The sequence below is a fragment of the Peromyscus maniculatus genome, chromosome 1 (genome assembly GCF_049852395.1).
Source record: "Peromyscus maniculatus bairdii isolate BWxNUB_F1_BW_parent chromosome 1, HU_Pman_BW_mat_3.1, whole genome shotgun sequence".
NCBI classification, from domain to species: domain Eukaryota; kingdom Metazoa; phylum Chordata; class Mammalia; order Rodentia; family Cricetidae; genus Peromyscus; species Peromyscus maniculatus.
In genome coordinates, this window is record NC_134852.1 from 69,014,180 (window position 1) to 69,028,648 (window position 14,469).

At 34.1% G+C, this 14,469-nt stretch overlaps 1 protein-coding gene and 1 long non-coding RNA gene across 16 annotated transcripts in view; one reads left to right on the plus strand and one right to left on the minus strand.

Annotated features, from left to right (window-relative positions):
- LOC107399369 (uncharacterized) overlaps positions 1 to 14,469 on the minus strand; it is a 254,016-nt gene that overhangs the window by 37,614 nt on the left and 201,933 nt on the right. The gene's annotated exons all lie outside the window — the stretch shown is intronic.
- Ube3a (ubiquitin protein ligase E3A) overlaps positions 1 to 14,469 on the plus strand; it is a 99,906-nt gene that overhangs the window by 11,667 nt on the left and 73,770 nt on the right. For 6 of the 15 annotated variants that reach the window (XM_042277152.2, XM_042277146.2, XM_042277147.2 and 3 more), the window contains 3 exons: positions 2,828 to 2,891; positions 5,032 to 5,151; positions 8,708 to 8,752. The exons of 1 other annotated variant lie outside the window; for it this stretch is intronic. In XM_042277152.2, the coding sequence (XP_042133086.2) occupies positions 5,132 to 5,151; positions 8,708 to 8,752 (65 nt within the window). In that variant the 5' untranslated portion in view covers positions 2,828 to 2,891; positions 5,032 to 5,131. Of the gene's footprint in view, positions 1 to 2,827; positions 2,892 to 5,031; positions 5,152 to 7,221; positions 7,399 to 8,707; positions 8,753 to 10,273; positions 10,351 to 14,469 lie in introns of all 15 variants that reach the window. 8 more of the 15 variants (XM_042277150.2, XM_042277149.2, XM_076544012.1 and 5 more) reach the window with 5 other exon arrangements.

Consider the following 14,469-nt stretch of genomic DNA (forward strand, 5'->3'; position numbering starts at 1 on the left):
TGCCAGTACGTCACTTAGTCTGTGATAAATCTAAGCTCTTGGACAGACTTTCTTTTTTCCCTGTTAAGTCAGGATTCTATTATAATAGCATCACTGACTGTGAATCTCCTTCATAGCTTTTACTTTGAGTTGTAATTATTTATTGTGTTTTTTTTTTTAATTTATCCTCATCTCTCCCACAGCATAAGAAATCATGTATAATTTCTTTACTATGGTGTTTTCAGCTACCAGTATACAATCAAAATCTAACTGACATGTTTTGAATGAAGAATTTAGGTTAAATAGAAATAGCAGAATGTGATGGCACAAGATATTTCTCCCCATTAGGACAATGAGATTAGTGATATATAGATATAGAGAGTGGAGTGGTTTTTTTGTTTTTTGTTTTGCTTTTTGGGGTGTTATAGGTTATAATTGAGATTATTTTTAATTTTAAATTACTTTAGATGCTGACTTACTGAAATGGTGTTATACCTTTGATAATTGGGAGTTGGAGGTTATAATGCTAGATATATATATATGCAGAGGGGAAGGACCGAGTCCTTCCCCTCTGCATCAAGGCTGAGCAAGGTATCCTACCCTAGGGAATAGGCTCCAAAAAGCCAGTTCATGCATCAGGGACAAATCCTCGTCCCACTGTGAAGGGCCCCATAAACAGAACAAGCCACACAACTGTCGCCCACATTCAGAGGGCCTAGTTTGGTCCCATGCAGGCTCCCCAGCTTTCAGTCCAGAGTCCTTGAGCTCCCACTAGCTTGGGTCGGCTGTCTCTGGGTTTCCCCATCATAATCTTGACCTCGCCTTGCTTATATTATCCCTCCTCCCTCTCTTCAACTGGACTCCAGTAGCTCAGCCCAGTGCTTGTTTGTGGATCTCTGCATCTGCTTCCATCAGTTACTGGATGAAGGTTCTATGATGACCATTAGTTCAGGCACCCTCTTCACTATTGCTAGGAGTCTTAGCTGAGGTCCTCCTTGTGGATTCCTGGGAATTTCCCTAGCACCAGGTTTCTCCCTAACCCCATAATGGCTCTCTCTATCAAAATAACTCCTTCATTGCTCTCCCATCCCTCCCTTCCCCAACTCCACCATTGGTTCCCTCATGTTTTCATCCCCCATCCCCTCCCCCTCACACACAGTTTACCCAGGAGATCTTATCTATTTCTTCTTCTTAGGTGATGCATACTTGTCCCTCTTAGGGTCATCCTTGTTACTTAGCTTCTCTGGAGTTGTAAAATGTAACCTGGTTATCTTTTGCTTTACCTCTCGTATCCACTTATGAGTGAGTACATGCCATGTTTGTCCTTCTGGGTCTGGGTTGCTTCACTCAGGATGATTTTTTTCTAGTTCCATCCATTTGCCTGCAAATTTCATGATGTCATTGTTTTTTTACCTCTGAGTAATACTCCATTATGTAAATGTACCACATTTTCTTTATCCATTCTTTGGTTGAGGGGCATCTAGATTATTTCCAGGTTCTAGCTATTACAAACAGTGCTGCTATGATCATAGTTGAGCAAGTGTCCGTGTGGAATGATTGAGCATCCTTTGGGTATATTCCCAAGAATGGTATGTCTGGGTCTTGAGGTAGATTAATTCCCAATTTTCTGAGAAACCTCCTTACTCATTTCCAAAGTGGCTGTACAAGTTTGTACTCCCACCAACAGTAGAGGAGTGTTCCCCTTACTCCACTTCCTTGCCGATATAAGCAGTCATCAGTGTTTTTGATCAAAATCTTACATCTGACAGGTGTAAGATGGTATCTCAGAGTCATTTTTATTTGCATTTCCCTGATGGCTAAGGAAGTAGAGCAGTTCCTTAAATGTCTTTTGGCCATTTGAGATTCTTCTGTTGAGAATTTTCTGTTTAGAACTGTCCCCAATTTTTTAATTGGATTATTTGGTATTTTGATGTCTAGTTTCTTGAATTCTTTATATATTTTGGAGATTAGCCCTCTGTCAGATGTGGGGTTGGCTGCTGTTCTGTCTTATTGACTGTGTCCTTTGCTTATAGAAGCTTCTTAGTTTCAGGAGGTCCCATTTATTAATTGTTGCTCTCAGTGTCTGCGCTACTGGTGTTATAGTTAGGAAGTGGTCTGTTCCAATGCGTTCAAGGCTACTTTCCATTTTCTCTTCTATCAGGTTCAGTGTAACTGGATTTATGTTGAGGTCTTTGATCCACATGGACTTTAGTTTTGTGCATGGTGATATTAAGTTGGGTGTTTTTGTTGTTTTTTATTTGTAAAGATTTATGATATATATGGAGTACTTTACTTAGGTAATGCTACAGTGTAATGTGGCCCTGTTATGTGCCAAGAAGGCATCTATATTCTTTCAGTACATTATCTTTAATTCAACCACTTAACACTTGAGAGACTGAGAGGTCAAAGGATTTAGCCATGGTTACAACTCTGAGAGGTAGTAGATAAGCATCTATGTTTTTGTACAGCAGATGTTTTGCATATAGAGTTTATCTGAAAGCAAAATTACCATAGTTTTCTGGAGGGATTTGAGGTATGTGACAGTTTTCATAATTTTCATCTTATTTGTAAGGAGGCTAAGGAAATGAGGAGCATTAATCTTTGTACATGAAAATGGGAAACATGCTTTCCCAGATGAAAATATTTGGATCACAGCCTGCTTAGCTACCCTGCTACTTATCTTGGTAACAGGAGTAGGGTAATTTGTCTTTCAGTATATTTTTGGATTTTTATAAGTATTATTAAAGATGGATTTGCTTTTATTTTATAACGAATTTCATTTTTTTTTTCTGAAAGACTATCCAGTTGTTTATGTTAAAAGAATTGAGTGAGGTGTTTTATATTTTAGGTTAAAAATCTGTAAGAGCCTGATTTTAGAATTCACCAGCTCCTCAGAAGTTTGCTGAAATATGGTATGTTTCTTTTTTATTTTTTGAAATTCATATTGCATGAATTACCTTAATGTCATGGCTAGCATAATGCCAAATGCGTTCAATAAATTTGAGCGCCTGTCATTTTTAAAGGATCATGTTAAGTGGTGAGTATGCTACCAGGTAGACTGAGAGATATAAGTGGGATGCTGAAAGAATGTATAAGAGATTACTGTACTAAGAGACATAAAGTAATATGGACAAGAAGATCTAGGAAATAGATTTGGCTGTTAGGTTGTGGGTGTGAAGAATCTGATTTACTTGCAAGTATATTATATACAAGGCATACTATGGTCTTAATTCTATCTGTAAGGTAACTGAGGTTTAGAGAGGTGATCTAACTTGCCCAAGATTTTCCAGGTCCTAAGTGATCAAACAGAGAGAATCTCAGATTGGCTTTGGAACCAATGTTCAGCTGAGCACTCTATGTCATAAAAAAGGAAAAGATTAAAAGAGAGTGCTTGACTTAATCTTTAGAGTGTGTGTAGTTCTTTAATGAATTGATCAATTTTACTTTCACTTTTGCCATTTTTGTGTTTTTAAGTTGGAAGTTAGGTTCATTTGAATATTCTCAATCCACATAAGCTATTAGTCTCATGAGAAACATAAGGGAACTGTCTCATGCATTTTAAGGATGTTGTTTCCTCTGTCCCTTGCTATCTCAGTGATGCCTGTGTTGTTATTAGGAGACATAGTTATGATAGGAAAATCTGGGAAATTGAGTTATTTCTTACAGAGATTATAAAGGCTACTTATTGGAATCCCCTAAAGTTGCATATGTATATACTCAGGCCAACACTAGCAAAAATATGGGCTCAAACATCGATGTTTCAATAATTCCTTTGAGATTCTCAGATACCTTCCTATTTTAAATTGGGTTCTGATTCAGGCTTTTAGTCACCTTGTTTGTATTGCTGTCTGAGGATGTTAATTGTGAAGGGGCTTTCCCCTTACTAATCTTATGCTTCTTTTCTTTAGTTCATTGAAATTTGTTCTGTGTGTATGGATCAATGAAAGATGTTTGTGGGAAAAACTAACTGGATAAAATGATTTCTTAGTACTGATATATTCCTGACATAAGGCATTTTTGACAGAATTATAGTATGATTAAGGAGTACTGTGTAATTTGAATCAGAAAAATTTGGTTAAAATTTTGTATGTGAGTTAAGGTACTTGAAGAATAAGGATACACATTCATATTTTGCCATATGATTTCATAGAATTGAGTCTAAGGGGATTGAGAATGAACACTTTCTTATACAACCCAAGGGCTTTTAAGTTAATTTTAGATGATTCTACTTAAATACAGAATATGTGTGTGTGTGCAACTATTTCATCAAGAATTTGCCTTTTTGGTAGATGATTTCTCTATCCATTTAAGACTCCTGTTATTAAATCAGTCTCATTTTAACTATTGATATAATCCATATTCTAAATCTTTGCTTATTTATATCTCAAAAGTCTGTAAAGTAAAACTAAGCCATAGCAAAATTTTAATAATCAGTAGAAGGTTAGGCAGTCTTGGTTTTAATCTTACTTTCAACATTATTTGTAAAATCATGGGCAAGTTGGTTAATCACTATGAGGCTGCTTATTATTATTATTCTTATAGTGTCTGTTTTGATCACGTATAGCTAACTAAAGTCAGTCAAACATAAGGGTATTGTTGATCATTGTACTTTGTAAACCATATAAACATTGAAAAATAGGGATTATTATCTTTCTCAGAAATGCTTGGGACCAGATGTGTTTCAGATTTAAGAATTTTTAGATTTTGGCATGTTTCTGTAGACTTTACTGGTTAAGCATATCTAGTCTGAATCTGAAAATGCAAAATCTGAAATATCCCTAAATCTAAACCTTTTTGAGTTGCTGACATGATTTAAAATTTTCTGGATTTTTGGAGCATTTTTAAGTTTTAGATTGAGAATGTTCCTCATTTTTTTCAAGTGATGAGATCGTTTAAGAAAACAATATACTGGAAAATAGTCCATAAAGGTTTTCCTATGGTAATTCTTCTAATTTTATATTGACAACTGATTTGAAGCTTTGAAGATTATGATTTGAACAATGAATTGGGTTTATGCTAGTGTTCTAACTAAAGGTTTGTTTAATTTATTAGAATTATTAAGCCTACGTTCAGATCAAGTTAGCAGCTAGACTGGTGTGACAACCTGTTTTTAATCAGTGACTCAAAGCTGTTATCACCCTGATGTCACCGAATGGCCACAGCTTGTAAAAGGTAATTTTGAATGTTATTTTACAGTCTTTAAAAGGCTGTCATTGTAAAGTGAAATATGTGCTGTAAAAATGAAGAAAATGCATAGGTGGCAGGAATACTGCTAAGAATAGAGGACCTAAGAATTGAGCTATTCCTCCATTTAATTTCCTTTCTAAAATGTTTATTATAGTGAATTTCTTTCCTGCCCTTCCATTCATGAAGATAAGTAGTCATCAAAGATCTGTTTTTCTATATAGCTAAATAAGAAAGTGTTTCTCAAAAAAGAAGATTACATTATAGAGATTTTAAGAAATACATGGAAAATGCTTTGATTAGTGTTTTTAAGTGAACCTTCTTTTGTGGTAGAAGTTTAAATGCCTCCCTAGAAGTGTTGTACCTTTGTAAAACTAGTCTACTTTTTCTCCTCAAGAGTTACAGTGGAGTTAAAAGTGCGGCTTTACATCCTTAAAAGGTTAGATTTGCAAGCTCATGTTGCACTGTTCAGATTAGTGGGTCTTTTATGATCACATTTTCTGTCATTCAAGTTAATAGCTAAAATTGATACTTTTAAGACTTTTTTCTCACCAGTGTTACTAGGTATGTTTCAGTTTTCTAATTTCATTTATTTATTTATTTTTTATTTGGGCAAACTTTAGGATAACTTGGGTCAGTAGTTTGTTTTTTTTTTTTTTTTTAACTTTGGTTTTAAATTTTGAATTTGGTAAAATTAGGAGCATGTACTGTATTCTTATTTCCAATGCATTGGTAGTAAAGAAACCATAAGCTCTTTTAAAACCAAGGTACAGCTTTGGAACTGTTAGTAGGTATTATATATACTCATAGTTTTGAGAGTTAATTCTAGTTTTAGGGTATATTTTAGTAACTTATTTAAAATATTGTTGAAGTAGTCTGAGAGTAGACATTATTCAGATGTACACAGTAATTATCAATAACATATTTCTGTTTTGTGTATTTACTTTTCTTTTGACTAAAATAAAACTGCAGTTTGAATGAAAGCAGCCTATGCTATGTCTAAGAGATCGAGAGAAAATAATTTTAGGATAATTTTGAATCCTTTTTTACTCTGTTTGCTGGATTGGGTTGTTTTTGGTTGTTAGTTTGGCTTAATAGTGTTTAATAGCTGGTTCTAATATATGTAAACATTAAATCGTATATATACAATATTTTATTGGCATTATGATTCTGCTGTTCACATGTTCTGTTTAGGGAACAGAATTTGGGAAACCAGTTATAGTTGGCCATTTGTAGATATATTTGCTCTATATCCCATTTTAGGATCTTGAAGCAATAGTTCTATAATGTTCTCTTGAGATATGTTTTTTTCCCTCTTGTCTTACATATTTCCAATTTTTTTTTTCCATCATCATTCCCTAAGTTTTTCTCTTTCCCTGTTTGAACATTTTGCTTTCTACTACCTGTTTAAAAGTTTACAATTTGTCTTTCTCATTGCTTACATGCTTCCTTTTTTTTTTTTTTTTTTTTTTTTTTTAAGCCAGCTTTACCTCACAGTCTAATGACGAATGTTGGAGGGGCACATTAAAAAATGACTTAGCTAGTACATATGGGTTATCATCATATTTTAGCTCTTCTAGTCCTTTTGTTTGGGATGTAAGTTTGAGAATAATCTTGGAGTATTTATTTAAGGCTGGTGAAAACTAGTATGTCCCAGATGATTTGCTTGTTCCCTGGGGGGAAGAGGGTGGAAAAGTGTTGCATTTATTGTCACTACCAAGCCCCATTTTCCAGTTCCTATGTATTTTTGTGTTAAACAGAAAATATAAATACACTGTTAAAAAAATCTAAAATATTTGAGCTTTGGGTCTGTTTTTAATTAAGTATGCCTTTTATTCTCTCTCTCTCTCTCTCTCTCTCTCTCTCTCTCTCTCTCTCTGTGTGTGTGTGTGTGTGTGTTTTACTAATTTGGAATCTAAATGAATTGCAGTGAGTGTTTTGAAGATCTAGCAAAGTGAATTTTTTGACACTAAAGAAATGAATACAGTAATCTTTAAGATTCTTTTTTATTTTAAATTTTATTTCTTTATTTTAAGTGTATGAGTGTTTTGCTTACAGGTATGTACGTGTACCACATGTGTGCCTGGTGCCCACAGAGGCCAGAAGAGGGCACCAGGGCTGGGACTGGAGTTACAGATGGTTGAGAGCAACTGTGTGGGTGCTTGGAGTTAAACCTTAATTCTCTGGGAGCAGCCAGTGCTCTTAACCAGTGAGCCACCTCTCCAGCCCCTTAAGGTTCTTTGTTTAAAATTACTTCCATAACAACCAAAATAAACCTTTTTATAAACGTTTTTTGTTTGATTAAGTTGTAAAGTCTAAAGTCAGTGATAATTCACAAATCAATTCTTTGTATACCAATTTGAAAATTTTAACTTAATCTTTAATTTTTTTTTCTAACCCATTTTGGGAATTTGAAATGTTATAAATAGGTATTAAAATCAGTTCATCTTAGAACATTGACTCTCACACTTTAATGATTTATAAAAACTAACAGAGTAAGAGATTTTTTTAAAAAAATTTTATTTTACTTTTGTGATGCGTTGTCTTACTATTTAGTCTAGGCTGGCTCCAAAATATGTATGATCCTGGATTACCCTCTGTGTACAGGAATTATAGGAAAGTGCTGCTGTGTCCAGTTCTGGAATTCATTCTTTAACCATGTACTAGGAATAGGCAAAATTGCCTTATGTTCCAACCCAATAAAAATGGGATGCTTTCTGATGCTTTAGATGTATGCATTTTCTATATTAGCTAATATATTAAAAATAAAGAAAATAACCAGCAGCTATCAAAACTAAAACTAGCTTACAATTATCTAACAAATATAATATTCAATGTACATACTGATGACAAATAAATGTTTTTTAGAGAAATCTAATTTCCTTGTTGGACCACAGTAATTATGATTAGAATGGTACATAGAATTTAAATATTTTAAGATTTACATATACTGTTATATTTTAGTTTGAATTGTCTAGAGCAGAAGCTGGCAGATATTGTTTAAGGGAGTTGTGTAATATTTTAGGTTTTGCGGAAAACCTGGTCTTTCCTGAAAGTACTTAACCTTGCTTTTTCAGTATACAGTGTTTAAATACATGTGACTGTCTCAGTAAAACATTACTTCCAAAATCAGGTGTTTATTCCATACCTTGGTGTGTTTGCCCAGGTTACAGTTTGCTAACACTTCATTTAATTTCAAGACAATGAATACCAGTTTGTTAATGCAGGCAACCCAACTTGATAGAAAGTTACAGCTTTGTTTTTCATAGATGCTTGATTTTGTAAATCATTATGCCTTACAATGATCTGATATCTAATATTAATGATTCCAATTTCTTTTTTTAAAAAAGCATCAAGGCTTATAAAGTTTGTCCTTAAATGTTTTATGACTGATTTGATCTAACCATTTTGTTTCCTCATTTTTAAATCTTTTAAAATACCCTTTCATTAGAACTTAAGTCTTGCTTTCAAATTTATCTTCAGTACTTACATTTCTATCCCCTTTTGGAACTCACTAACCTTTGTCCTTAATTACATTTTACAGATCACCAGGAGAATCCCAGTCTGAGGACATTGAAGCTAGCCGAATGTAAGTATAACTTGGTTCAGGGTATGTGTGTTTTAAGTTGCCCTACACTGCTTTATTTGAAAATACTTCCAGGCTTAAAGTAAAACAATAAATCAATAAAATTAAATTAAAAAAAGAAAAAACTTAATATTTTATCTAGAGATTAGAAAATATCTACTTCTCCCCTTACCAAATACTTCCATCCTCTGCAAACCATTATATGTCCAGTGGGAAGTAGATAATTGCATATGTGATTCTCGATTCTTATGTTTTTATGTCTTTACCCGTTGTGGGTAAATAGGGAAATGATAGGAAGGCTCAGCCATTTTAGTGCCTGCTATTGACTAATTAATAACTAATAATGACTGTTTATGACCTCTGTTTACTCTAAATATAAGTCATCAGGTCCTGTGTTTTAGATATAAAGATGCCTCAGAATTAGTTCCTACCCTCTGAAAGAGCATAAACAGATATTTTTAATTATTGAGATAGAATCGTAGTTGGGTTACAGTAGGAATAAAGAGGAGTACCAAACTTTGCAATAGAAATCTAGTGCAGATAGTAGGAAAATTGGCATAACTAGGTAAAACTAGGTTTAGTGTTGAAATGTTACTGGGAATTAAGTAGCTGGAAGTTTGACTAGTTTTCTAGGCAGAGTCATGGGCAAGGTTCTGAAGCAGGACAATTGAGTACAGGGAAGATTGAGGAATTGAGACCTTTTCAAAATTTGGCAATGCGGAATGAAAAATGGAGATAAGAATCATGATTACAAGGATTCAGGCAAGAGACTGTAGCAGTGACTTGGTGAATATCGCACCTGCCCTTCATATATGAAGACTGGAGTAGGGGACAAGATGGCTGCTAGGTTGGCAGAATTGGCAAGCACTGAGTATAGTGAGAGAGTTCCTCAGCAAATAAAGAACAATTGATAAAGACACTAGGTGTCAGCCTTTGACTTCTACATATAACCCCCACACATGTGTTAATATACCTGCACAAATGCATAAGACACACATCCCTGTCTTCTGAAATTAGAAGGAGGTAAAGGTAGGTATGTGGAGCTGTGTTTAAGAATGTGGTTGAGGCCAGGCAATGATGGCACACACCTTTAATCCCAGCACTCAAGAGGCACAGCCAAGCGGATCTGAGTTCGAGGCCAGCCTGGTCTAGAGAGCAAGATCCAGGACAGGCACCAAAACTACACAGAGAAACCTTGTCTTGAAAAATCAGGAAAAAAAAAAAGAAAAGAAGAAGAATGTGGTTGAAAAAGTCAAGGTTTTCTTTACTGAAAGCAGATTACATCATTTTAAATGCTTATGTACATTGTGAATTCCAAGAAATGACTATGAAATATTTTTTTAAAAATTTATGTGACCATGTAATTTCTCTGGTAACTTTAAAACAATTATAAATGTAGAAAATTTACTATTTACTGTTTTAAAGTATACAATTCAGTGATAATTGTGGCCATTAATGCTTTTGAGCATTTATCATCAGAGTTGTTGTATTTTACAATGCTGAGACTTTGTATGCATTAAATAGTGACTTCTTGTTCCCACTGTGGCTGGCAACTACGATTCTGCTTTTTGTCTGAGTTTTGGTGCTTCTAACTACCTCAAGTAAGTGCAATCACGTCAGCTTTTTTTGTTTTTATTTTAATGATTGGCTTTTTTTTTAAACTAAGAATAGCATCCTCAAAGTTCATTCATGTGTATCAAATACTAGAAATTCCTATTTTTACACTGAATAATTTCACTTGCTTCTGTATGCTGTATTCTGTCCATGTATTTATCTGCTAATGGGTTATTTCTATGTTAGCAACTGCAGATAATGTTGCTATAAGCATGGGTTAGTTCTTTGAGACCTTGTCCAAAATACTTTTGGGTCTATATCTGAAATGTAATTATTATATCATGGTAATTATGTTTAATATTTTGAGAACATACCATACTGTTTTAAACAGCTATACCATTTTACTTAATTATCTACAATAAAAGCATTATAATTTTTCTACAACTTGGCTAGTGTATAAAAATTTCTTGGGTGAGTAGTAGTCATCCTAATGGATGTGAGGTGGTATTTTAAATACAGTTTAGTAACCAAGCAGCTTTTTTTTTTTTTGTTGATTTTATTCTTAAAAAGAAAACAAATTTACCCGGGCCGTGGTGGCGCACGCCTTTAATCCCAGCACTTGGGAGGCAGAGGCAGGTGGATCTTTGTGAGTTCGAGGCCAGCCTGGTCTACAGAGAGAGATCCAGGAAAGGCGCAAAGATACATAGAGAAACCCTGTCTCAAAAAAAAAAAAAAAAAAAAAGTTTATTTTGTATACCTAAATAGCTGCAAGTATTGCAGGAGCTAAAGAACTGCCTTCCCCATGTAAACTCTTCCCCCCTTTTTTTTTCATTGAGACAGGGGTTTCTTTGTGTAGCCCCGGCTACCCTGTAACTCACTTTGTAGACGAAACTGGCCTCAATCTCAGAGATTGACCTGCCTCTGCCTACCAAGTGCTGGGGTTAAAGGTGTGCACCACTACTGCCAGTTTCCCATGTACCTTTTTTTGAAAAAATTTTAATGGTATTCTGTGTAACACTATAATTAGAATAATTGAGTTGGGATTGAATATACTAAAAGCTTTAAAAAGCTAGTAAAGTGTTGGGATAAAAAAGCAGACTAAATGTTCAAAGTTTCATGCACTGAATGGCCAGCTGAGTTTAGAAACTTCATAGTGATTGTAATTTTTAGAGACTTCTCCAGTAGTCTCTAATGAGTAATATTTTAGATTGAATATTAGCTGAATAGCTAGGACAGACTATTGGTGTGTACAGTACACTTTTAGCATTAGAGCATTTTGCATTTACATACTATTACTAAAGGCCACGGTTAAGAAGGTTTTGCTGACACAAGATGTTAAAGCACTAATTCAGTCTCTTGTCAGGTAAAGCCCAGACTTAATGTCTTCATTCCTGAAATCCACTAAACATTTGAAGAACTAATAATAATATTTTCCAAGCTCGATCCAAATTTTGATGATTTCCAAACTATTTTTATGAGTCAATAATTACTCTGATATGAAAACAAAAGAGAAACTACTATTATAGGCTAGTAACAAAGCTTTCTTCTTATTCTCAAAAAAGTAATGACAAGCTGAATTAAACAACACATTAATTATTATGCCCCATAATTAAATGGGATTTATCTTAGTCTAGTAAGGGGGTGCATCTCTTTAATCTCAGCACTCAGGAGACAGAGGCAGGCGGATCTCTTGAGTTCTAAACCAGCCTTGTCTACAGAGCAACTTCTAGGACAGCTGGAGCTACACAGAGAAACCCTGTTTCGAAAACCAAAGAAGAAACAACAAAAACAAGCCAAATCTGTCTCACAACAGGAACCATGTTGCCTTACTCTCTAAGTCAAGGATTCTTGAGGCTGCAGAGCTGGCTCAGCTGTTAAGAGCACTGATCATTCTTGCAGAAGAAAGAGCAATATGTTCCATACATGATGCTGAGAAAAATTGGGTATTCATAAATAGAAGAATGAAATTATGTACATAGTTAATATCTTTTATGACTGTCAGCCACTGTAAGAAGGCAGGACAGACTTATATATATTAGTGTTTGCGAATTTTTTTAGATATGAACAACAAAAAGATTAATGGGATTATACTAAACTTAAAGGCTCTCTGCATGTGAAAAGATATAATTTGAAATGAAAGAAAGCATTTGCATTCTGAGGAGTTAATACATAAATTGTGTAAGTCAGATAGCTGATTGAAGAAGTAGACAAAGGACTTAAATAGTTGCTTCTGATAAAGTAATACAGGTAGGAAGATAGTTCAATGGGTGAAGTGCTTGCCTAACAAGCATAAGGACCTGATTTGATAAAATAATGACAACATACAAATGCAGTATGTGGTAGTGTACACATAAAATCCTAGTGTGGAGAGGAAGACTTAGGAGGATCTCTGGGGCTAGTCTAATTTGTAAGCTCTATGCTAATGAGAGAATGTAGAATTGGAGTACGTTTCTGAGGATGAAAAGTGAGGCTCTGCTGTGACCAACACAAGGAAAAAAGTACAAATGGCAAAGTGGCTAAATAAGAAAAAATTATCTTTTACTTTTTAATAATTATTCTGAGATTATAATTATAGTAATTTTCCCTTCCAGCTACTCCTTGCAAACTCTCACATACACCTTTTCTTGCTCTCTTTCAAGTTTATCTGAGAAAAAATTGTATTTATTTGTTTGATTGTTTTGCTTTTCGACGCAGGTTTTCTCTGTGTACATGTTCTGGGACTTGCTCTATAGACCAAGTTGGCTTCAAACTTCCTGCCTTTGCCTACTGAGTGTTGGGATTAAAGGTGTGTGTCACCACACCCAGCTTCAAATTCATGAGAAAAAAATTCTTAATCTCTATAAACATCTAGGAAATCCAAATTGAAGCGACAGTGAGATACCACCTCATACCTGCTAGGATGGTCATTTATAAAAATATGAATGTTCATGATAGTGAGTTTTTTTAACAAACGAAATCTTGTGCACAATTGGAAAAATGTAAATTAGATCAATTATGGAAAAATAATAGGTTCCTCAAAAATTTAAAAGTAGAATTGCCGTGACCTAGCAATTACATTATAGAAATATATAGCTCAAGGAAATAAAACTCGTGTGTTGCATTTTCATGTTGATTGCAACATTAAAGTAACCAGAAAGCAGAAATAAACCAGTGTTTGTCAGTGGATAAATAAATGAAAGTTGATATATATATATATATATATATATATATATATATATATGATGTATTATTTAACCATTAAAAATTGTCTGAAATCCTATGTTTGTTACATGAATTGAATTGATGGTACATAGTAAATGAAATAAGTCAAGCACAGAAAAACAAGTGCTGAGTGATCTCACATGTATTAGAATATAAAAACATTGATTTTCTAAAAATGTTTGTTACTCAGGGTAGACTAGATGATTATCACAGAATACAGAATTGAAAATGGATAGAGTTTAGTTCAGGAAACCTGTTGTACAACATTGTGACTTATTAATGTATGTTTTCTTGAATATTTTCTAAAAGCAAAATTTTAAGTATTCTTGCAAATATGTTGTGTATGTGAGGTGAATATATGCAGTTCTTATTTGTCACCAAAAATAAAAATTTTGGAAAAACACCTGTGTCTTCATATATCAAAATTATTACATGAATGAAAGTTTTTAACTGATTGATAAAATTTCAATAATCATAGGTATGGTGTTTAATATGCTTAAGATAAAGGAGTAATTGTTTGAAATAAAGAATTTTGGTACTCATACTTGGATCTAACATGCACACTGACATTGATGTCACCTTATTGGTGATATAATGGGGTAGAAAAAAATGTCCTTTTAGCCTATGAGTCTAATAGAACTGGAAGGAAAGCCAGAAGGTATTCAGGTTATATGAAAGCTTCATGTTAGAAATTTGTACATTTAGGGTTTTTAAGAATCTTGATATTTTTCTGGGCATGTTGTCACACTCCTATAATCCCAGTACTTGGGAGGTTGTGTAGGGTTAGCTTCACTCATAGTAAGGTCAGTCTAGGCTACATGAGACCCTGGCTCTAAATAACCGCAACATCAGGTGGCAGCTGAAAACAGGCTAAGGAGTTTGTTCATTTGGTATAGTTGATGCTCTACAAGTTTGTGGATCAGATTCCCCGAACCTATGTAAAAAGTGTGACATGTCTTTCTCAT